This window comes from Hypanus sabinus, chromosome 1 (assembly GCF_030144855.1).
Source record: "Hypanus sabinus isolate sHypSab1 chromosome 1, sHypSab1.hap1, whole genome shotgun sequence".
NCBI lineage: Eukaryota > Metazoa > Chordata > Chondrichthyes > Myliobatiformes > Dasyatidae > Hypanus > Hypanus sabinus.
This window is the reverse complement of record NC_082706.1, coordinates 104,892,636-104,918,338: the sequence shown is the minus strand read 5'-3', so window position 1 is coordinate 104,918,338 and position 25,703 is coordinate 104,892,636. Positions and strand designations below refer to the sequence as shown.

At 38.0% G+C, this 25,703-nt stretch overlaps 1 protein-coding gene across 1 annotated transcript in view; it reads left to right on the top strand.

The window, feature by feature from the left end:
- Positions 1-25,703, top strand: part of nudcd1 (NudC domain containing 1) — a 187,273-nt gene that overhangs the window by 15,947 nt on the left and 145,623 nt on the right. Inside the window, exon 2 of the mRNA XM_059973385.1 lies at positions 19,277-19,431. Coding sequence (XP_059829368.1) covers positions 19,277-19,431 — 155 coding nt within the window. The remainder of the gene's footprint in view (positions 1-19,276; positions 19,432-25,703) is intronic.

Sequence of the window (25,703 nt, the reverse complement as noted above, 5' to 3'; positions counted from 1 at the left end):
CAACATCTCCACATCTCCATCACCACAGGTGCACCACAAGTTTGTGTGCTTAGACCCCTGCTCAATTCACTTCACACTTAGGATAGTGGCAAAGCATGGCTCCAAGGCCATATTTATGTTTGCTGACGACACTGCTGTAGTAGGTGATGATGAATCAGCATATAGGAGGGAGATTAAAAATCTGGATGAGTGTAGCCACAACTACAACCTCTTACTCAATGTCAGCAAGACGAAGGAGCTAATTTTTGACTTTCAGGGGAAAAAACAGAGGTCCATGAGCTAGTCCTCACTGGGGGATTTGAGGTGGAGGGCATCAGCAACTTATAATTCCTCGGTGTTACCATTTCAGAGGACCTGTCCTGGGCCTAGCACATTGTTGCAATTATGAAGAAAGCACGGCAAAGCCTTTACTTCCTTAGGATTTGTGAAGCATGACATCTAAGGCTTTGTCAAACTTTATAGATGTGCAGTGGAGCATATATTGAATGGCTGCTTCACAGCCTGGTATGGAAACACCAGCACCCTTGTCCATCACGGGGAAAGCCCTCTCCACCATTGAGCATATCCATATGAAGCTTTGTTGCAGGAAAGCAGCATCCATCATCAGTGACCCCCATCACCCAGCTCATGCTCTCTACGTGTTGCTGCCATCAGGAAGGAGGTACAGGAGCCTCAGGACTTAACACCACCAGGTTCAGGAACAGTTACTGCCCCTCAGCCATCAGGCTCTTGAACAAAGGAGTTAACTTCACTTAGTTTCATTTGCCCAATCACTGACATGTTCCCATATCCTATGGACTCAATTTCTAGGAACCTTCATTTCATGTTCTTGATTTTTTATTAGTTGTTGTGATAATTATGATTATCTCAATTTTTGTATTTGCGCAGTTTATTGTCTTTTGCACACTGGATGTATATACCCTGTTGGTGTGGTCTTTCATTGATTTTATTATGAATATTGGATTTATTGAATACACTTGTAACAAATCTTGGGGGGGGTGTGTGTGTGTATGTAGATGGTTGCTTGTGTTGACCAAATTATACTTTGTCTGAAAATGATTATGCAAGTGCCTCTTTTTTGATTCTGATTGTTAATATGTAATCCAAAGACTGAATTGAGATGACTAAGTATGATGTCTGTATCGGTTTGATAACCCATTGGGGACCCATTTTCTGTAATATATATTTTTACGGACTGGTGTACTGGATGGTGATTTGCAGTCACTCCACTTATGTTTTTATGAGTTGCTTTATCCTATTGTATTGTCAGCAAACTGCCTAATCAATCTCATTGACATGAATTGTGGAAATTGTTAACGAACAGTACTTGCTGTTTAATCTTTGCTATTCAGTACATATCCAAATTCTATTTAAAATTGTCTGCTTTGTTCAAACCACCAGAATGGCACTGTGCTCCTTCATTGCCACAGAATAACTTGGTACATACACAGCACTCTGTGAGGAGGGAGCTACTAAAGCAATTCATCTTTTACTGGCAGAGGTGTGAAATTAATCATGCAGGAATCTGACAGGTGACATTTGGGTCATTATACAGATGTTAACAATTTTCTGTGCTTAGAGGTGGGTGACAGAACAGCAGATTAAAAAACAGGTGATTTGCTCTCCCATGGGATAGCCATGTTTCTGATTGAATGTCTAGATATGCAACTTGTAGGAATATCACTTTTTTTTAACAAGCCTTTTAACCATTTTGTTTCTGATACTCCCCTTCACTTCAGTTTTTATTTTATTAGATCTTTTGTCCCCTCACTATTGATTCCTCTGCCTTCTGCCTGCTTTTTCTTTCCCATCTCCCCCCCCACCCCATAGTTGAGCAGTTAAAGAATCAGCACAGAAACCAATCCCTTTAGCTGTTCTTACTGATCCTGTATGATTATAAAAATAGGATTGCACAGCACAGGAGGAGACCAATCTTCCCACTCTGGTGCTGTTGGCTGCAAAAATAATGTGAATCTGTTCCTTTCACCTACCTAGCACGTTTCTGATTTTCATGTATTTATCCAGTTTCCTGCTGAAATTCTCATTTAAATCTGCTTCCATGCAGTGGACATCCAGCCATAATATTTTTTTTTGATTTAAAAAAAAATCCTCCCCCTTGTCCTCTGGCAACCGGAACAAAAAAAACCACACAGGATTCTAGTCGCTGCTAAAAAAAAATAGATGAAAGCTGGTAATACTCAATTGATTTCTAGAATGTAAGAATTTTGTAAGTGTAGAGCTTAAGTAAATAAAGAATCCACATTAAAAGAATGGGACTGATACAGGATTATATATTTCACCTTTCTACAATCCAGCCATGACCACTTCTCCAATGTATTTCATTGAGTACTTGTATTTTATAATAACGTCAGGCATTGAAAGATGCTACCTAAGTTTTCTTTCTTTTACCACTGATATCAGTGTAGCATTGTGGAAACGTTAGTTACAGATTTTTTCAAATAGCACCTCATATTTGTATTAGGACTTTGTAGTTGGATATAATTATTTGCAGTTGGGGCTGGAGATATGGGAGAAACTGGAAACCCAGATATTTAGGAGCAGAATGTGCAAATTCCTCATGGTTAACAGGAGATGTCAGAATGAAATCTGTGTCATCAAAGCTGTGCTGCAACAGCTCTGCTACCTACACCACAATGCCATAATGAAATGGTGTGCACGTTAGTCATGAGAATATGGATAAAAAAGAGACCGTGGTACATCCTAAATGGTTTGTGCCATTGTAGCTTATACTTGTGATGCAAAAGGAATACTTTGTGCGTTTATTGGCAATCACTCATTCTACAGGTTTGCAGTGAAGGATCATTTGCCATCTATGGAACCTTATGCCATAGAAGCCAGAAATACTGTTTCAGACAAAGGATCTCCAATCCAAAATATTCACTTTGTTTCCCTTTCAACTGATAATACCTGACCTGAGTGTTAGTAGCATTATCTGTTTTTATTTTAGATTCTCAGCTTCTGCATTTTTTAAAAACTTCCATGCTCCATGACATTTAGTGTATGAACAAGTCTGATATTGATAGACTATAGTATACCAAGGGGTATAAGCTTGTGGGGATTAAGGGGAAAATGAAGTAGATGATCATCCAGGATCTCAATGAATGAAGCAGTAGAACTGAATGTTTATTAATCTCCTTGTATCAATATAGGCAAGTTCACTTCCTCCTGCTGCTGTATCTGTAGACAAGGAAAGGGCAAATCATTCTGGATCCCATTACTTAATTGCTCTGCAGTTCTCGTCTGTAGTTTACATATGTCTGACTATCAGGAAGGGACGTTGTTATGCTTGGTGTGCTTCTGTAGTATGTACATGTTTGGTGGTCAAGCTCCGAGGCATTAACAATTTGTTCACCAGCATCAGTGGGAGAAATAGCTTTGGATTTAACATCCACAAAACAACGATCCTTTAGCAAATTCCTTTCTTTCTTTTTCAATCTTTTTATTGAGTTTCATATAAATATAAAAAAACATAACATAATAATGAATAGGTTATGAATACAATAGACTTAAGATTACATTAATAATAGGATAATGATATCCTATTAAACATCAACAACAAAAAAGTACATTAATCAATCAAGTCTATATAATTATATATGAAAAAAAACAAAACTAATCATCAAAAGAAAAAGAAAAAAAAATTAGAGATGTGTGAAAGAAAATATATATATGAAACAAACACTAAACTAAAACTAACATGGGCAATAATAACAGTTTATAAGTATATGATAGTGTCAAAGAACTCCGGAACTCCATACCTGAACAAGAATAAACAGAGAGAAGGTCTGGGAAAGGCCAAATTAATTCATATGAAAATGTCGGATGAACGGTCCCCAAGTTTCTTCAAATTTAATTGACGAGTCAAAAATAGTGCTTCTAATTTTTTCCAAACTCAGATAAGAAATAGTTTGAAAAAGCCACTGAGACGTGGTAGGAGGGTTTACTTCTTTCCAATTTTGTAATATAGACCTTCTGGCCATTAATGTTACAAAAGCAATCATTCGTCTGATTGAAGGAGAAAACTGATTACCATCCTCATTTGGTATACCAAAGATTGCAGTAATAAAGTTAGGTTGTAAATCGATGTTCCAAATTGAGGAAATGGTAACGAATATGTCCTTCCAATAGTTATGTAAAGTGGGACATGACCAAAACATATGGGTCAGTGAAGCCACTTCTGAATGACATCTATCACATTGAGGGTTAATATGAGAATAAAATCGAGCAAGTTTATCTTTAGACATATAAGCTCTATGTACAATTTTAAATTGTATTAAAGCATGTTTAGCACATATAGAAGAAGAATTAACCATTTGTAAAATTTTTTCCCATTTATCTGTTGGTATATTGTATCGAAGTTCTTTTTCCCATTGTTGTTTAATTCTATCTCTGGTTGTATCTTCATAATCATGTTGTAAATAAAAGCAACTAATCCCTTCTGACAAGGATTTAAGGTAAAAATCAAATCTGAGAAATTCGTTGAAGTTGAGTTGCGAAAAGATGGTAAAACTTTATGTAAAAAATTTCTGATTTGTAAATATCTGAAGAAATTAGATTTAGGTAATTTAAATTTATTGGAAAGTTGGTCAAAAGACATCAAAGTACCTTCAAAAAAAAGGTCACGAAAACATTTTATACCTTTCCTTTTCCATATGCTAAAGGCTTGATCTGTCAAGGAAGGTTTAAAGAAAAAATTAAATAAAATAGGGCTATCAAGCACAAAGTTTTTCAAAGTAAAAAATTTCCGAAATTGAAACCAAATTCGTAATGTGTGTTTAATAACAGGATTAGATATCTGTTTATTAAATTTAACTAAATCAGCAGGAAGAGAAGAACCAAGAACAGAGAATAAAGAATATCCCTTTACTTCATTGCATTCCAAATTTACCCACTGCGGACACAATAATGAGTCCAAAACTAATTTCCAATACGTTAGGTTACGAATATTATTCGCCCAATAATAAAATCTAAAGTTAGGCAAAGCTAAGCCACCATCTTTTTTAGATTTTTGTAATTGCCTTTTACTTAACCTGGGGTTTTTGTTTTGCCACACAAATGAGGAAATTTTTGAATCAATGTTGTCAAAAAAGGATTTAGGAATAAAAATTGGTAAGGCTTGAAATAAATATAAAAATTTCGGTAAAATCATCATTTTAATAGCATTAATCCGACCAACTAATGATAAGAATAAGGGAGACCATCTTGTAGTAAGATGTTGTATTTGAAAAAGCATAGGTAAAAATTTCAGTCTAAATAAATCTTTATATTTCTTGGTAATTTTTATACCTAAATAGGTAAAATTATCAGTAACAACTTTAAATGGAATCCTGTCATTCAATAAAGTTTGCGCGTTTAAAGGGAATAATTCACTCTTATCTAAGTTTAATTTATAACCAGAAAAACTACCAAATTGAGCCAACAAGGATAAAATAGTGGGAATAGATCTATCAAGATCAGAAATATATAACAGCAAATCATCAGCATAAAGTGATAATTTATATAATTTCTCATTACGGGTAATACCAAAAATATTAGGAGATTCACGAATAGCAATGGCTAAAGGTTCTAACGCAATATTAAATAATAAAGGACTTAAAGGACAACCTTGTCTTGTACCACGAGATAATTGAAAAAAGGAGGATCTATAATTATTTGTAAGAACAGAAGCAACAGGTTTATAGTATATTAGTTTAATCCATGATATAAAATTAGGACTAAAATTAAAATTTCTCAATGCATTAAATAAACATGTCCATTCAACTCTATCAAAGGCTTTTTCAGCATCTAATGAGATAACACATTCTGGGACTGTGGGTGATGAAGTATGAATTATATTAATCAATTTTCTAACATTAAAAAAAGAATACCGATTCTTAATGAAACCAGTTTGAACTTCTAAAATAATCTGTGGTAGTACCTTTTCTAATCTAGTGGCTAAAATTTTTGTAAGAATCTTAGAATCTACATTTAATAATGATATAGGGCGATAAGATGTACATAAAGTAGGACCTTTATCTTTTTTAAGAATTAGAGAGATAGTAGCTTCATAAAAAGACTGAGGTAATCTCTTCTTAGCAAATGCATCATTAAAGATTTCACATAACCAAGGGGAAAGCAAAGAAGAAAAAGTTTTGAAAAATTCTACAATATAACCATCAGGGCCAGGAGCTTTCCCTGAATTCATTGATGAGACAGCCTCACCTATTTCGGCCATAGAGATAGGAGCATCAAACAAGCTACGATCTTCACCAATCAGTTTAGGAATATTCAAATTGTTAAAAAAATTATCCATCATGGACAGATCACCATCAAATTCTGATTGATATAAAGATTTATAAAAATCTTGAAAAGTATTATTGATTTCTTTATGATCAGTGGTTAAATTACCGTCTTGTTTACAAATTTTAATAATTTGTCGCCTAGTCGAAATAGCTTTTAATTGATTAGCTAATAGTTTACCAGTTTGATCACTGTGAATATAGAATTGAGCTCTAGTCCTAATTAATTGATTTTCAATTGAAGAAGATAATAATAAACTATGTTCCATTTGAAGCTCAACTCTCTTCTTATAAAGTTCTATGGTAGGAGTCACGGAATAAATCTTATCAATTTCCTTAATTTTATCCACTAATAAAGCAATATCTAAATATCTTTGTTTCCTTTTACCAGCGGAATACGAAATAATTTGTCCACGGATAAAAGCCTTAAAAGAGTCCCAAAGTATTCCTCTGTCAATTTCTTCAGTATAGTTTGTTGAGAAAAACAAATCAATTTGCTGTTTTATATAGGTGACAAATTCTGGGTCTTGAAGCAGAGTAGCATTAAGTCTCCAAGATCTAACATTATTGGAAAAGTCCAGAATCTTAATAGATAACTTCAAAGGTGCATGATCCGAAATAGTAATAGAATCATATTTACAATCAATAACATCCGTTAATAACCGATGATCAATAAGAAAGTAATCAATTCTAGAATAACTATGATATACATGTGAAAAAAATGAAAATTCTTTATCTTTAGGGTTCAAAAACCGCCATATTTCTGTAATTCCCGAATCAACCATAAAAGAATTAATAAGTAAGGCTGATCTATTCGGAAGAGTTCGAATAGGTTTAGATCTATCCATCGAAGGATTCAAACAACAATTAAAATCTCCACCCATTATCAACATATATTCATTCAGATTAGGAAGGGAAGTAAATAAACGTTTAAAAAATTCAGGGCAGTCAAAATTTGGGGCATAAATATTAACTAGCACCACTTTCCGATTGAAAAGTGAACCAGTTATCAACAAAAATCTGCCCTGTGGATCAGAAATAATTTTGTGATGTGTAAACAAAACTGAGGGGTCTATAAAAATAGACACACCCCTAATTTTAGCGGTACAATTCGAATGAAATTGTTGACCCTTCCAGAACCTAAAAAAACGTTGATTATCCTCCCTCCTAATATGGGTTTCCTGTGCAAAAATAATATTAGCGTTCAATCTATGGAATACCTTAAATATTTTTTTACGTTTAATCGGATGATTTAAACCATTAGTATTCCAAGAGATAAAATTAATAGATTTATCCATCATGCCAATATTAGTTGTGTATATCATAATAGGTTAAAAAGACACATAACCCATAATTTAGGAAAAAGGAAAATAGATTGAGGAGCAACCGGAGAACATGACACCTCAACAATATTAATAATTTAAAGTTGGCCCATAAACTAAAAGCAGAAAAAAACACAAAAGCGTGAAAAAAGATCCCCACCCCTCCCCCCACCCTTCGAAGAAAAGCCAAGCTGCAAGCGCCTAATCTAACACTAACCTTACCCCCATTTCAAGATGGCAGCTCCATAAAAAGCTTTAAAAAAAAAACTATGTAACACCCATATTTAAATATAGGGTTGCAAAAAGAAAATGTATGTCAATCAGAATGAGAAAACTAATATAATAAAACAAACAATCTTTAACAAAAAAAATAAACATTAAAATTTAAGAGTGTAATATACCTTTAAAAAAATTTCATATATAAATGCAAGAAAGATGACGTTTCAAAAGCAAAGACTTATGGGAAGAAGAAACGACATTTTGAAAAAGCGATCTTACAAAATATAAATGTAGATTCAACAATCTATTAAAAAAGTTTAATAATAAAAAAAATACCAAAATAGGATCAAAAAAGATTCAATAAACACTACAATATATATAAAAAAAACTAAAAAAAATTCAAAACATTCGTCCCATTTCTAAGTACAGGCAAACAAATAAATGTTTATAAAAAGCAGAGTCTTATGGGAAGAAGAAACGACATCTTGAAAAAAATAAATCATTATTACAAGACATAGATGTATATATCTGAAACAGAAAAAAGAATAAAAAAAATATTATAAAAGTTAAGATCCATAAAACAGTGATAATAGTGAAAAATAAGAGCCAGACCCATAGAACGGGATAAAAAGTTATAACCCAACTTCATAGGTTACTTAAAATGAGATGGCACCCTCTCTCCGAGGAATCTTCAACATGACACATAGTTCAAGTTGCACTAGAAGATCTATATTCTTCAACAAATTTCTTCGCTTCTTCCGGGGTTTTGAAAAATTGCTGACTGTTGTCGTTTAACGTAATTCTGAGCTTCGCTGGATACATTAAAGCTTGTTTAAGGCCAATCGAATAAATCTCTGCCATCACTGGTTTAAAAGCGATTCTTGATTTCATTACATCATAAGAATAATCTTCAACAATTCGAAATGAATTGGTGTTATAAGAAATCATGCCTTTTTTACGAGCTAATCGAATTAAAAGCTCTTTCTCCCGAGGATAATGAAGGCGAACAATCACTGCTCGTGGTTTATCAGACAGAGCCGAAAATCTCGCAACTCTGTGAGCGCGGTCGATAACAGGTTTAGCTTGCAAACCTTCAGCACTGAAAGTTTCCCATAGTAATTTAGAGAAAAATTCAGTTAAATCACCAGACTCAACTTTTTCGGGAAACCCGATGATACGCAAATTCTGTCTACGAGATCGATTTTCGAGATCAGTAATTTTAAACTTATACTGATCCATAGTTTTAGCATTCGACTCTACCTTCTTCTCCAACGCTTCAATTATACGTACTTTTTCACAAATGGATTTTTCAAGAGTCGCAATCTTACCTTCATGCCGCTGAATGTCCGATGCCTGCGATTGAAGTTTAATTTCAAGCGATCTATCAGCTTCTTCAAGTTCCGATATTTTCCTGGTAAGTTTATTTTCCAAACTTGTCAGTCTGCTTCCCAATCTACCATCCAATCTGCCTTCCAGACTTGAAAGTTTAATATCCAGTTTAGCGTCCAAAAGAGTAGAGATTGCGTCGATGGATACAGGTTCCTTAGACGATTTCTTGCTTGTAGCCATTTTAAGTTTGTCGAGATTAGATCAAATATTATTTTAGGAAGAAAAAGTTAATCAAAAGTATCAACCCATGTGATTAAATTCGAAAAGATTTAATTAAGGGGTGATTATAGTTGAAAAAATGAAGAGCGCCTAAAGGCAGATGTTTACGTCGCCATCTTGAAACTCCACCATAGCAAATTCCACTACACAACACCACACATTTAGGATAGCACTTGACAGTCTCAAGTTCCTTAAGGAGCATGAAGCAATTCAGTGTAACAGGTGGAAGGAGCACACCAACTACCTCCCAGGTCAGGTATTTCTTACCTCACCTGTAGAAGAATCTGCAGATCACTCATGAACCACCTCAGAAGCTACAGAACTCGATTGGAAGTCAGTCATTCTTGACCCTGATGAACTTCCAAAGGAGCTGCTGCTCCCATAGTTGTGAAGAAAAGCTATAAAACCTTGTCGCTAATCTCCCATTTTCTTGATTCTTTGTCGCTTACATGTTGAAGGTACTCCATGGCATTGTTAGGTAGGAAGTTAATAAAGCAGTGTGCTTGAAGAGGAGGAGAACGGTTGCCCTCGTGTGCCTCTAGGTGTGTTTGTATTGTAACAGCTGTTGAAATTAGTCTGGCTTGCCTAGCAGCACTCCTGATGTATAAATGATCCAATCTACCTTATTCTAACTACAGCAGGGACTCGCTCTTGCTATCCTGCCATCTGCTGTCGGAAACATGGCCATTACTTGTGCTGAGCAAGAATCAAAATTGCTAATAAGCCATGAAATAAATTTGAACATGTGCGGAAGTAGACTTTCTGCACTGTTATCCTCCATTGGTTTTGGAAGAAGCCTGTAGCAGGCCTGAAATCTTAAAAATGGGGGCAGTGGCATAAGGAAATCATCTCTCTCTCTCGCCCTCCGCTTCCCCCTGACCTGACTTTGGAGAGCCAAACCTGTTAAAGGCACTTTCTATTGATTGATATTGAGGATTTGTAGCTCATGATTTTTTTTTACTTTGTTCAAGATGCTTCCTCCCCCCCAACACTTATTTGCATGCATGTTTATTTTTGGTGCTGTGATGTTGCAAGTCTTTTGTGATGGTGTCAACTTGCTGCCTCCTCATTTTTTGTCTCTAATGCCTTTGTCATTCTCTTTTTAATAAGCTATCTATCTTCTCTAGCACAATTTGTTTTCTTTTCTCTTTGCTCCCATACCAAAAGCAGTTACTGAAAACAGTGTTTCACTAGAATGTTCTGTGCAGCTCTAACACAATGTCTAATGTCCAATATACTGCCGCCATGCCAGTTCTTCTCCCACAGTTGTACTGGAAAAAAAAATTGCACACAGAGTTTAAACAATTGGAATAAAAAGTAGGCATAAATAAACCTGGAACTTCCTATGTGACAATGCCATGGAGTAACTTCAACGCATTGACTACACAGAATCAAGAAGATGGGAGGTTAGTAATGAATAATAAATGCCTGCTTTAGCAATGATGTATGTGTTCATTCCAAAAATAACTCTCCTGCCCCATCCAGAAGGGTTTAAAATAATTTTTTATTTATCATTTCTTTGACCAAATAGAAAAAATTATCAGTTTTGTTTTGTTTATCAATGTAAAGTTTAGACCATTCCAGTGCAAATTAGTTGAATATGCCCATATAAAATCAAATATGAATCATAATTCATCTTGGGTACCCAATATTGGCATTGGTTTATTATTGTCACATGTACAGTGACAATCTTGTATTGAATATTGGTTATACAGGTCAAGTCATTGCACAGTGCATTAAGGTAGAATAAGGTAAAACAATAACAATGCAGAATAAAGTGTAAAGCCATAGAGAAACATGGCGCAGGTAAACGGTAAAGTGCAAGATCATGATGAGGGAGATTGAGGTCAAGAGTCCATCTTATTGTACCATTCAAGAATCCAATAACAGTAGTACAAAGCTGGCCTTGAGCCTGCTGGTACGTGCTTTCAGGTTTCTGTATCTTGTGCCAGACATGAGAAGTGACAAGAATGCCTTGTCTAGGAAAATGAAGCTTTTCAACCCTCTCAGCCTAAATACCGTTGATGTAGACAAGAGCATGTGCACCACTCTCCCTCTCCCACCCCTTCTAAAATTAATGACCAACATGACCATTGGTTTGCTGTACACATTCTGGTTGTTACTCCAGTCTGTGGGTTCTTGTAAGGGACTGCCAGTGGTTTTGCATGTTTTATCCTTTATTTCAATCATATACCAGTAATTCAATCAGTGCCACCAAGATTGGAGTACGTTTTGTTCAGCCAGTAGGGCAAGCAATCACAACCAGACTGCTGGAGCTGCCAGTGCCTAATGTTCTTCTTCAACTCAGTCACTTTACTAAACAACGCCTAAGCACCTAGTTATCTTGATGTATTTAATAGAAAGGCTCCTGAATAAAACATTGCACCAAATCTTTACTGTGGTGTAATGGCAAAAAAAAAGGAATTGCATAAAAATTGAATGAATAAAAATTGCAGCCTGTATTTGGGGATAAAAATCATTACTTTATTCTTTGTAGTAAGATTGAACAGTTAAGTTGTATTGCCAACTGGTTTTGTAAATTTTACTATATTAAAATTACCAATTAATGCAATTTATTTGATTAGTAGGTAATTTGTTTTATTCAGTGCAATGGCAAATTTTCTTTGTTTTGAATGTACCAGCTTCAAAGCCATTTCAGATTACTGTTGACAAATTAGGTGAGTGGGCAAAGAAAGGGTTAAAAAAAACCTCTTGAAACAGCCCTAATGGATCAGGAGGAGTGGGCGTGGTTATTATCATAAATCCATACCAAGACTCCTCAAGTTCTCAGTGAGATGTCTTTAAAGCATCTGCTCTCTTGACTTTGGTCATCCATTTGCTGTAGGAGCCAATAGTTAAAGCTGAGGACTATCATCTAGATTAGGTATCAACCCATTTCTTCTCAGGCATATGCAAACTATTTTAAGAAGTGTAATATTTTGGTTCAGGTATTTGAGCATATAGCTTTCAATGATGAAATGATTGAATTCCAAAATAGTCAAGTTGAGCCTGTATTTATCCCCTACAGTCTTGATTTTTGTAACTAACCATGTCACAATTTGCAGGAATGTCTTCAATTACAGTATCTGAATTCTGGAGCTTCTGAACCTCCTTACCTCCTTCACTTAAACATGTTATCTGATTAATTTCACATTATTTTTCTGAGAACTTGTTATATTTTATAGATTAGGAAGTAACTGGGCTTCAAAAGTTATTCATTATTTTTAAGGTGCTGTGGGATGTCCTGGAGTATTGAAACTCAATGGGAAAAATACAAATTCGTTTGTTCTATATTCAGCATATTCCTTCCAATGCCCAGGCATTGCTTCTTGAAAAATGTTTCACCATCTCTTAACCTTTTTTGCTTTTTGAAATGTTACCGAGTAAAAATTAATTGTAGATGCCTAGGTATTCTTGGAGTGGGCACTTGCATTCCATGAAGCTTTAGGCATTTCTTTGTTATAGCTTTTAAGTTATAGCTCTGTGATAATTAGTGCCTGTTACTGATTACCGCAATAATTACTACTTAGCAACATGATGTGTGCATTAAAATTTGATTTGAAATAGCCTGAGAAGTTTTCACTTCATATTCATCCAACTATGTGAAAAGTTGTAAAACTTTTATTGAGATGGAGGTGTAAAGAGGACAGAAGATGCATAAAGAGAATTAAAGTCTTTTCAAGTTGTACATGGCTCTGTGTTTTAAATTTAGCATAACAGTTTTGGGAAGTAATCTGAATCTGTTCTTGACCACTGAAACAGTAAATGAACAGCAGCAAGAACTTCTATTTGTATCTGCATTCTTGATGTATTGGGAGAGTTACTGCAAAAAATCTAGTACCTGAACAAGTAAAGGGAATAGCTGGGTAGATAACCTAGCTCATGAAGGAAAAATAGAGAGGGTTTATGAAATATCTTAAAGACAGAGAGACAGGGAGTTTTGATATCCTGGAATTTTAGCATTTAGGCAGGTGATGACTTGACTGGTGATTCAGTTAATCCTTTCATCAGACTCGATTCTCCTGCTGCACAGAAAAAGACAGAAAGGCAGAGGTAAGGTCATAGATTTGCAAATTGTGAGAATTTTAAAATCAGGTGAATGTTCGATTGAGACTTGATGAATGTCCTAAAATGGTGATGGAAGGTGAAAGGAATTTTTTTTTGCATTAGAACTTGCCAAATGCAAGGCCCACATTGATTGCCCTTAAAAAAGTATTGCTGAGCTTCTACCTTGAGTTGTTGCATTTCTGCTGAAGTTAATCCTACTATGCTGTTGGATTTGGAGTTAAAAGATTTGGGCCCAGTGACATCTTTTAAAATCAGAATGGATTGTGAGGAGAAACTGTAGAGTTTCAGTACATGGTGTCCTCATATACCAGCTGAAGATGCCTTCGGTGGTTGAGGTTTCAGGTTTGGGAAATATTGTGGGAGCAATCACAGAGTAACTGTGGTGTATTTCACAGATTTTGTATGCTGTTTGCCAGTAGTGAAGGGAATGAATGTTTGATGAGCTTCTGTGGTGTGGAGCTTCGTGAGAGTTGGAGATACACTCATTCATGCAAATGGAGAGTATTACACCACGCTTCTGAATTGTGCCACTTAGACAGTATATGGTAGGGCACCAAGGAATGCTGATGAACGTAGAGATCTAGTCCATAGGTCCCTGAAATAGTAACAAATGAGAATAAGGTGGTGAAGTTACTTGATATGTTTGCTTTTGTCAGCCCATAGACTATTAGAAAACACTGAAGAAGTAACACTTGGAGTATAGTGTGCAGTTCCAGTGGTAAGGATATGATTGTGGTTAGGGATTACAGAGGAGGCTTATTTGGGTGAATCCTAGTTTGAAGGAATTGCTTTTGGGGAAAGAGAGGGTTACATGGGCTTGTTTTCTCTTTTGCAAAGGTTGCTTGTGGGCTGATACAGTGCTTATAAGAAGTACTCACCCCACTTGGAAGTTTTCATGTTTTATAGTTTTATAACATTGATTCACAGTGAATTTAATAAACACTCTTCCGTGTCAAAGTGAAAATAGATCTCTACAAAGTGATCTAAATTAATTTCAGGTCAGTATTTAGTAGATGCATCTTTGGCTGCAATTACAGCCTTGGGTCTCTGGATAGGTCTCTTTCAGCTTTGCACATCTGGAGACTGCAATTTTTCCCCATTCCATTTTACGAAACTACCTTCGCAAGCCTTCCAGGGCTTTCTGCTGTGAAGTATTCCCACAGCATAATGCAGTCACCAACAAGATTCATGGTAGGGCTAGTCAGGTTTTGATGATGTGCAGTGTTTAGTCTGATGGCCAAAAAGCTCAATTTTGGTTTCATCAGACCATAGAACCTTCTTCCAGCTGACTTCAGAGTTTCTGACGTGCCTTCTGGCAAACTCTAGCTGAGATTTCATGTGAGTTTCAAAGTATGTGGCTGAATTGATGAGATTGTCTGAACATTGTCAGTTCGGTGATGGGCTTAATGTTGCACTGAGAGGTTGTTCAGTTTGTGGAATCTTACAAGAAAGCTTTAAAAAATGGCTCCTATCTGAAGCTCAACTCTCATTTAAAAGTACAACAATCTGGAGGAACTCAGCAGGTCGGGCAGCATCCGTGGAAATGAGCAGTCAACGTTTTGGGCTGAGACCCTTCATCAGGACTGAAGAGGGAGGGGACGGGGGGTTATCAATAGAAGCAGCAGATAGAAATGCAATTGAGTTGTAGTCAGGAATGAAAGTGAACCTAAAGAAAATTGCAATGTCTCAGCAGAAACCGGACTGGTCGAACAAATTGTGTTACAGTTGTGGCAGGGGTTTTCATACAACCAGACTAATGAAGGTTTAAAGGTGCAACTTGCAAAGAATGCAACAAGGTAGGACAGATACAAATAACATATCGGGAAGACAAAAATAAATGGACTGTGCAGGGAAAAGAAAATTATTAAAATGTCAAGTTGCAGTTTCAGAACAGCTCTAGTCTACCTGCTGTTGATGAAAAATCTGACAGCGATGAGAGTGACACAGGGCTGGGTAGCCTTGAGATTTATAACATGAAAACTAACATGAAATAAGCAATATGGCTTACACCAGAAATGATCAGCAAGTTAATTAAAGTGGAATTGCATGCTTCCTTGGCTGTTTCAGTCATTCCACAAAATGAGTTTGAGTGACATTTCAAAGATACTGAACTAAGGCCTGCAGAAATCCATTTAAGAACTTATAATGCAGAACTCCTGTGGGAATACAGACCAACAAGCCACATTGGGCTCATATGTGATAAAACAGGAGGGCCAGCATTGTCGAGCCATGAGTGGCTGAAACAACTAGAACTTGATTGGAGATCCATCCACTGTTTACATGCCATGTCCTCTGCAATAGAGTCAACTGAAAGTGAATGAAAAAGGCACTGGATGGCATTGGAAAACTCTTAAACATCTCAAGGGTAAAATAGTGTTAAATGAAAATGTGATACAAAGCCCATCCAGTTCCTTATACTATCTGTGATAAAGTAGCCAGTGAGCTGGATCGCATAGAGACTGAAGGAATTCTTTCCAAGGTTAAGTGTTGCCCATGGGCAATGCCAGTGGTCCCAGTAGCTAAGAAGAATAGGTCTTTTAGGATCTGTGGTGACTTTAAGGTCACCGTCACCCCAGTATGGAAAGTGAACCAGTATTTCCTGCCAGGTTAGATTTTATCTTTGCGAGCCTTTCTGGAGGAAATCACTTAAGCAGAGTGGACTTAGCTGAGGCCTACCTACAGATGGAGATGGAAGAAAATTTCTAAGTGTTTTTCAGCATAAACACTCACAAAGGACTTCATCACTGTAATGGGCTTATTTTTGAAGTAGCGTCGGTACCTGCACTCTGGCAGAAAGTTATTAACCAGGTGCTGCAGTGTTTCCCAGGCACTCAATGTTATTTGGATGATGTTACTTGGATGACATCGTTGTTACTGGTAAGGATCACAAGAAACATCTCCAAAATCTCAAAACAGTGTTAAAAAGATTAAAAGATTATGGGCTCAGAGCATGACACAACAAGTGAATTCTTTAAACCAAGCATCACATACCGTGGTCACGCTATTGACACACAAGAATTACAAAAGTGTGCTGAAAAAAATTCAAGCAGTGGTAGATGTTGCAAGGTCAAATGACGTGTCACAGTTGCAGTCCTTTTAGGGATTTGTCAATTGCAATAACAGGTTCTAGCCAAACATGGCAACTGTGCTCCACCTCTTGAACTCATTACAGGTGTCCCCGAGTTACGAACATCCGACTTACGGACAACTCGTAGTTACGAACCAAGGAAGGAGAACGCCGTCCGCCATTTTAAGTCAGATCATGACACCGTCCACCATTTTAAGTCGTTGCCATTGACACTGAGTGTTTAATTTTGTGTGTGGCTTAAATTTTTTGTAGTAAGATTCACCCCTCACCCCCTTCCCCCCCTCCCCCCGCGTTCTGGTCAGCTGGTGGTGCAGTGAGATCAGTGCTGGGCTCGAGAACGGAAGTTCCCGAGTTTGATTTAGTGACAGACCGCTCCCGTGCCGGGTTGATGTCGATCCAGTGACTCCCGTACTACCCGTGTCGGGTTGATGTCGAGGTCGCAACTCGAACTCGTAAATAAAAACACTGCCACCTCCAGTTTAAATTCCCACGTGGAATATTGTGGAAGATCAAATACTCAAACCCAGCACAACCCCCACCTGTCCCATTTAACCCGTCTCAGTGTGGCAGACTTTAGGACCCGGGGAAATCAGTGCGATGGTCCTTAGGACCCAGCGGATCTCGGGAGCCGGCGCAACTCTGGACATGCTGCCCGCAGTGTTTCTATTCCATTGACTGGAAGAGATTGCAATTGAAAATAAAGTGGAAATAATAAAGCGTTTGGAAAGAGGTGAAACACCATTGGTCAATGGAAAAGCGTTAGGCTACAGTCAGTCAATGACCGGAACAATTTTCAAGGGTAACGGATAAAGTGAGAATAATGGAGCATGTGAAAGGCCCTGCCCCGATGAAAGCTACAATTATTAACTAAGCAATGCAGTGGTTTAATTATTGGAATACATACATTTCTTAAGTATTTTATATGCATAGAAAGGTAAAATATATACTATATACTAAGACAAATGTTTGACTAACTGACGATAAATAATACTGAATGTACTTATTCCGACTTACGTACAAATCCAACTTAAAGACAGACTCAGCAAACGGAACTCATACGTAACCCGGGGACTGCCTGTACTACAGATCAGGAAGAAATGTCCATTGTTGAAGCAGTGTGAGGAGGCTTTTCAAAAAGTAAAGCAATGGTGATGTGCAACCCTGTATTCACACATCATGATCTCCATTGTCCAGTGAAGTTTGCTTGTGACGCCTCATGGTATAGGTACAGTCATGTTATGAGTGACAGAAGAGGGCATGTCCTGGGTGATGGGAGTTCTATGCATCTCATTCCCTTACTGCTGTAGAGAAAAAATATGCGTAGTTTGACCGAGGCCTTGAGTCTGGTTTTGTATGTAAAATGTTTCAATCCATACTTGTATGGGAGAGTGTTTACCCTTATTACTGATTATTAGCCACCGCTATCCATTTTCAACCCACAGAAGGACAAATGCAGGGATGGGCTCTGTTTTGTAGAGAACACAATTACAAGATTGAATCCAAGAGAACAACTAATCATGGAAGTGCTGGTGGATTGTCCTGTTTACCCTTGGAAAAGGAAATACCTGAAAAATTTACAAATGAGAAAATTCCTCTTGATGCATTCTCCCTAATGCAAATTGAAAGTCTGCTTATTACAGAAAAGGGAAACCAGGAAAACTCCATTCTCTCTCAAGTCTACATGGTCACCTAAAATGGCTGGCATGTGCAGCAGAAATTTGCGTTACCCTATTTTTACCAGCACTGGAATGTTCAAAGGAGGTTCACTAAAATGATTCCAGGATTTAGGATTTAACAGTTTGTCATATGAAGAGTGTTTGTTGGCTCTAGACCTGTATTCACAAGAATTTAGAAGAATGAGGGGTGAAAGGCCTTGATAGAATGGATGTGGAGAGGATGTTCCCTATGGAGGGAGTGTCTTAAGACCAGGGGATGCAGCCTTAGAATGGGGGGGGGGGGTGCCCTTTTAGAAAGGAGATGAGGAGGAACTCCTTTAGCCTGAGAGCAGTGAATCTGGAATTCTTTGCCATAGGCAGCTGTGGAGGCTGTCTTTATGTATATTTAAGGCAGAGGTTGATAACTTCTTGATTGGTCAGGGCATGAAGGCATATGGGGAGAAGGCAAGAGATTAGGGCTGACAGGAAAATTGGGTCAGCCATGATGAAATGGCAGAGCAGACTTGATGGATCAAATGGCCTAATTCTGTTCCTATGTCTTATGGTCTTGTGTGTGAGTAGTGAAAAATTGGTGATATCCATAAAAATACTGAAATATGCTTCAGCAACTTTTGGAAGGAGTGATGAATAAAAGTTAGCATTAAGGAAAAGCCCTGTGAAGAGCTAGATGCTCCACTATCATCAGAACAATCAAACAAATGAGCTGGTTCAGGAAAGTCTAGTTAACCCATCTGGCTACACTTTTCAACAAGTGGAAGAATGGAAGATTCTCCGGACATGTTCCCTATACAGTGCTGCGTTATGTCACATGCAATAATCACAAGAACTGTAGTGTTTTTTTGGGTAGTAGGCATTATTTTTTTCATTGTCATTACATTCTATAATTTAGCTCTGGCCAGTATTCCATTTATTAGCTGATCAGAAACAAAATCTTTTAAGAAAAGAATTTGACTTGTCACTAGTTATTCTGATTATACCTCTGATTTATTCTTTTAGCTGTAGCCGAGGTGAAACTGCGAGAAGACCAGTATACTTTGGACCATATGCGTGTTTTTGGCATGTACAATTACCTGCACTGTGATAGGTGGTATCAAGACAGCGTCTATTATGTTGATCAACATGAGAGAGTAATGCACTTGGCTGTCACGTTGGTAAGTTCATCTTAATTATGTTTGTTTTTAATGTCTAAATATGTCGTAAGTTTGTGAAGGATGAGAGACTTAACCTCCGTAAAGGAACCTGTCAATTCTAATAACTCTTTTGTAGGATAGATAATAATGAGATAAATAGTTGATTGAAAATGAATTTTCAATCAATGAATTACAACTTATGTATTTTAAGCCAGTAATTTTCGTTCTGGGCACGAAGGAAAAACTACAGCATTAGTTTTAAGGTAAAAATATCACATGGTTATAGGTGCTTTATTAGATGCTGATGAAAGTATGGGTCAGACAGTGTCAGCTTGTACCAAAAAGTGAAACAAAGCAACAGAGAACTTGACCTCATGCTCTCCCTTTATACTACAAACTGGTATAAATTTGTTAGGTAAGGGAATCTGAAAAGGGTGCACACCACTAATCACCAGCCTCCATTCTTTGAAACAACCTTCCACCACCACTATCTGTTTCCTATCTTCGAGCTAATTTTAAGTATTAATCTTGTTAAATGCTCTTCCAGTTTTCTGATTTATTCTCTGATATTTAGTTCCATAATTTTTTCTGCCATTTTTTTAATCAGAAAATTTATCAGATCATAGAACTGTTAGAATTGTGTGTGCCAGGCATTCATCATTTTATTTCTACATTCCCAGCTGTTGCTCTTTTTCCTCCTTTACAGGATTTTGATTTTCTGTTTTTTTTAAAATTATTTGGTCCTATGTCCTTGGATCTGTTCTCTTCCATATGTATCTTTTGAATAAGATGTTCTGAAAATTCAAATAAATTTCACTGTGGGGCTTTTGCTCTGGTTTAGTGGATGTAGTTTGTTGAGCAGGATCATTCCCCTGCCACATCTGTAAGCTATTTCAAGTTCAAGCTCTATCCAGTGTGCCCTAGCATTACTAAGCCCTTGCCCATCATTTTCTAGAAAGATTATCTGATCATGATTGCATTGTTTATTGGAGCTTGCTGAGTGCAATTTGACTGCTGTGGATTCCATTTTGTAATATTAACTTCGAAGCACGTGGGGATCAATGCTGTCCTTTAAATCACATTATTTGCGCAATGTCTTGAGGTCTTGGCCTTTAGATACCTGTACTTCAAATGATCAAAGGTTGTGCTAGTATATTAAATACAATTGTGAATCTCATCATAGATATCCGTCTTTGCTGAGAGATGACTCCTGAAATATGGGAAGTGGTGTACATTTTTTTTGTTGTATGCAGTGTAGTGCTACAGGGACAAGTTGGGGAAGAATGTTGAACACTCATTAGAAGGATAGGCAAACAAGTATCAGCATCCTATTGAGGCCAGTGGCCCGAGGGTTAAAGCCCTAGTTGAACTCAACTGGTTGTGCTTGGGGCAGCCACATTATTTGTATGCTTGACATTAGACTTCTGAAACAAACATTTGTTTTTGAGCTGTCTTGGAAAAAAAGATTACAGGGCAAACAGAGAAAAAGGTTCAAGATGGTGCTGACTGTTTTTGTGAAGAAGTGCAGCATCCTACTGACTCCAAGGAATCTTGACACCCAAATGCCCAGAGTAGAGAAAGTAGTATTCCGAAGGGTATTGAAAACCTGGAGTCTCTGTGCAAGTGATGGATGGAGTGAACGTGCTCTCATCTACCACCCCATGAGCCTCCACATCCAACACATCATTCTCTGCAACTTCCACCAAACACACATCTTCACCTCCCCCCACCCCCCTATAGGGATCACGCTCCGTCTGTGATTCCCTTGCCCATTCGTTTCTTCCCACTGATTTCCCTATGTCCCTCCTGGCACTTATACCTGTAAGCAGCACAAGTGCTGCACCTGCCCATTCACCTCCTCCCTCATCTCCATTCAGGCTCCAAACAGTCCTTCCAGATGAGACAACACTTCACCTGTGAATCTGTTGGGGTCGTCTATTGTATCTAGTTCTCCTGATGTGGTCTCCTCTACATGGGTGAGACCTGACATGGACCACTTGGTGGACCACTTAGAGCACCTCAGCTCCATCCATAAAAAGTGGAATTTCCTGGTGGCCAACCTTTTCTATTCCTATCGCCATTCCCATTCCGACATAGCGGTACATGGCCGCCTCTTCTGCTATAATGCAGACACACTCAGTTTGGAAGAACAACATCATATTTCATCTGGGTGGCCTCCATGCTGTTTGCATGAACATTGATTTCTCCAACTTCCGATAATTTTAACCTCCGTCCTTTTACTCCACTTCATTTCCCCACTTTGGTCTCTTGCCTCTTCTCCTCACCTACTGCTTACCTCTCCTCCCATGATCCATTCTCCTCTTCTATTAGATTTTTTCTCCAGCTTTTTACAATTATCACCTCCTACCTTCTTACTTCATCCCCCCCCCCTCTCCCACCCTCCTGGGTTTTTTTAAAATTACCTTTTAGGTTGTCCTCCTTCTGCTCCCCTTTCTAGCATCTTCTCCTTTATGAAGGGTCTTGGACCAAAACCTCAACTGTTTATTCATTTCCATTGATGCTGCCTGGTTTGCTGAGTTCCTCCAGCATTTTGTGTGTGTTGTGATGGAGTGCACTACCTCAAAAACAACCTTTCCACTCTGTTAATAATTTCTTCATAAAGGTGCCATTTTGTCCACTTTCCCTCCATCTTTCAGCACTCTATACCTACTATGAGGGACTGAATATTTTTTCCTTCATCTTGTCAAGTCTGTAAATCAAAAGATTTTCTCTTTCATCTGAATTTTGTGGTATGGGTTATATCAACCAAGCTTAACAGTATTGGGCTCATGAAAGTTTCAGACCAGATTCAACATGCCACATCTTCTGCCAATGGCATCTGGCAGGGTTAGATGCTGAGTATGCCATGATTTCTAAAGTAATGCAGGGACCTCTTGAGCCTGATCACTTTAGACTCTTGCTGTGTGGCAGATTTGTCCAGCAGCTTCCCATGAAACCACTCAACTTCTAATCAAATATTCTGGAAAGGCAACAGTGCAGCAGTTCCTGTCAGTGTTGATTCTAAAGTATATATTCCCAAGAATGTTTGAAATTAGGCAAAAGACATTAGACTTGAGTAATACACCAAGTGTAACCAGAGAAATCATTAGATCAGTGCATTTGGAAGGGCATGATTGATATGCTGATAGACTGCAATAGGTGCTGGATAAATTTAATTTGATCAATTTGTTAATTATTCTGTATCCCTGAGTTCTGTTTGTCTAAAATTGTCATGGGGTGGTTTCCCTCCTTCATGGCTGGAGAAGTTAAATTCATTTGTAGCATTTGTTGCATTAGAAGTTGAAAATGTCTAAAGCTAGAGTTAAATGACATGAGTAATAGAGAAAACAATTAGACTACACTAAACACACTTTTCAATGCTTCACACATCCTTCTGTGGCATCACTTCCATTTATCATAATATAAGCTCTTCCACTTTCTTAACCCTTTCAGATTTCTGTTCCCGTTCAACTCTGCTCTCTTATCCTTCCACATTTTTAATTGCTCCACTGCTTTTAATCTACTTTCATGTGCCATAGCCAATATGTTCGGGAAATTTTCCCTTCCGATATTTCTGTTTATAGATGTACATTGTGAACCTTTTTTTGTCATGTTTGGTCATGTCCTGATGCTTTTGGTGGTAATCTCCCCAACTTGTCCTTCATCGTCTTATTCTTTGTTAACATGAAAACCAGCCATTAAACAGTGTCCTCTGTGTAGAATTTGCTCCAAACCACCCATTTCCGAAATTGTGAAGTGCCAGCAGACAAGGAGCACTGCTTTGTCACCCAGGCGTGATGATAGTCTGTGAAGTGTGGCCTTGGGTGGGAGTGGATATGAATAGGCTTGCCTGTTGCCTGCTGTCAAGCCACCTTGGCCATGTGAGCGAATGGAACAGTGAGGATTTCTCTGCCACAGCGCACTCGTACCTTCCTCTCCCTACCCAAAACCCATGACCAGCATCGTTGGTTTGAAGTGTATCCTGAGCTTGAGAGGTACTCCCTCCTGGGTTAAGTATTAATTCAGGACTACTGAATCTCATGAAATACAGACCTGATCAGGTGGCTTGGAGTTTGTGAACCAGACGATAAATCTACTGAGCATGACTTCTCTACACCATTTTCTCCACCTAGCTCTCCAGTAGATGCCTACTGTGTGAACTTCTCCTCTCTGCCAGAATGAACTGCAAAGCTGCAAATAGCTGGTTGGGAAAGGCAATGGAGTGTGACATTACACAGAGGGTCTTTCTGAGAGACAAATTGTTTGAGGGTGTTTTCAGGCCAGGGCTGGATAACTAATTTTGGTAGCTCCATTGCAATCACTTCATGCTCACAATGCACTCCCACCCCTCTTAAATGGACAGGGCTTCTGGAACTACAGCTAATCATCCCGGGGTTGTACAGCTTGCTCCTCCACAACCAGTACATAACTTGTGTACTTTGTGTCCTGTTGTAGTATGTGAGCGCTCTGACTGAAAGCGACTGGAAAAGTCTTGGTAAAAGACAGACTGGTCCCTCAGCTCACGTTTGCAGAAGAGTCAGGCTGAATGTAATGACCAGGTGCATAAGCAGGGATCTCTGCAGCTTTCAGAAGTTTAGAGTTGGAACTTGGCACACATACCAAGGGCAGTTGTTCTGCTATCACCATCACTGTGCAACTATTCTGCTGTTGCCTAACTATCACCATCATTGAGGGTGTTTGTCCTGCCATCCATATCACGGACTGTGCACCATAACGGATGGTACACTGTCATCATCAGTCCTGTCTTTGCTACCAATGACAGGCAGTATGTTCTACTGCTGACAATGTTAATGATACTGCAGTCTTGATCATGGCAAGTGACAACTGATTTCTCAGTCTTTTATGTGTCATTGTCTTTATTGGTTGGTCTTGTTTCAGAATCAACATTTAATGGTGAAAACATTGCTCATTGAATAGCTAGATCCTTGAACTGTTTGAATTATGAAAACATGCATCAGACTGACTGAAAAGATGTAAGCAGCTTCTGTATCTGTGAAAGTGTGCCATGGAGTATATTTTGTGATGTCCCTTGCTTTTTTGACTTGTTTGTATAATTATGTCGCATCAAATATCCGTTCTGACAATCCCCAAGTGCCTCAGCAGATGCAGAACACTGGTGGTAACATTACTTGCTATTACTTTAATGTGGGATATGATGCTATCTTTATTGAATCCTTTGAGTGACTTCTGTTGACAGATAATCACTGTTAATTGAGTATAAATACAAGGGTAATGGTTCAGTATGGAATGAGCCATGTATCCAGAGTCATGTTGGACTGCCTTTGACAGTAAAATAACGTAATCTTTTAACGAAGTAATAAGGAGAAAGGGAATTAAATGGAGGGACTCAAAGATGATCAGCGATTTTGTGTAAAGAATATCAGAATTTAAAGGCATTCGCTTTTATTTTAGATCTTTAAGTGAATCATGAAAATCTTTAAGTTGTCATAGGCTACTTCATTGCAGAAAACCTTGCATTGAAAGCTATATAATTGCACGAAACTAGATAGTTACTGTACTTAACAAACAAATGTTACATTCAGGATCAAGTGAATTTTGAATTTTGATTATGTTAAAGAGACAATTGTTGACAATCTTTTCAATCCTATATAGTATTAATGGTAGGACTCTTGGTGTGTGGAGGATCAGAGGGATCTTGGGGTCCAAGTCCATAGGATGTTCAAAGCAGCTGTGCAGGTTGACTCTGTGGTTAAGAAGGTGTATGGTGTACTGGCCTTCATCAATCATGGAATTGAACTTAGGAGCCGAGAGGTAATGTTACAGTTATATAGGACCCTGGTCAGACCCCACTTGAGTACTGTGCTCAGTTCTGGTTGCCTCACTGCAGGAAGGATGTGGAAGCCATAGAAAGGGTGCAGAGGAGATTTAGAAGTATGTTGCCTGGATTGGGGAGCATGCCTTATGAGTATAGGTTGAGTGAACTTGGCCTTTTCTCATTGGAGTGACGGAGGATGAGAGGTGACCTGATAGAGGTGTACAAGATGATGAGAAGCATTGATCATGTGGATAAAGGCTTTTTCCAAGGGCTGAAATGGTTCCCCAATAGGACACAGGTTTAAGGTGCTGGGGAGTAGGTACAGAGGAGATGTCAGGGGTAAGTTTTTTACACAGAGAGTGGTGAGTGTGTGGAATGGGCTGCTGGCAATGGTGGTGGAGGTGGATACGATAGGGTCTTTTAAGAGGCTTTTAGATAGGTACATAGAGCTTAGTAAAATAGAGGCTATAGGTAAGCCTAGTAATTTCTAAGGTAG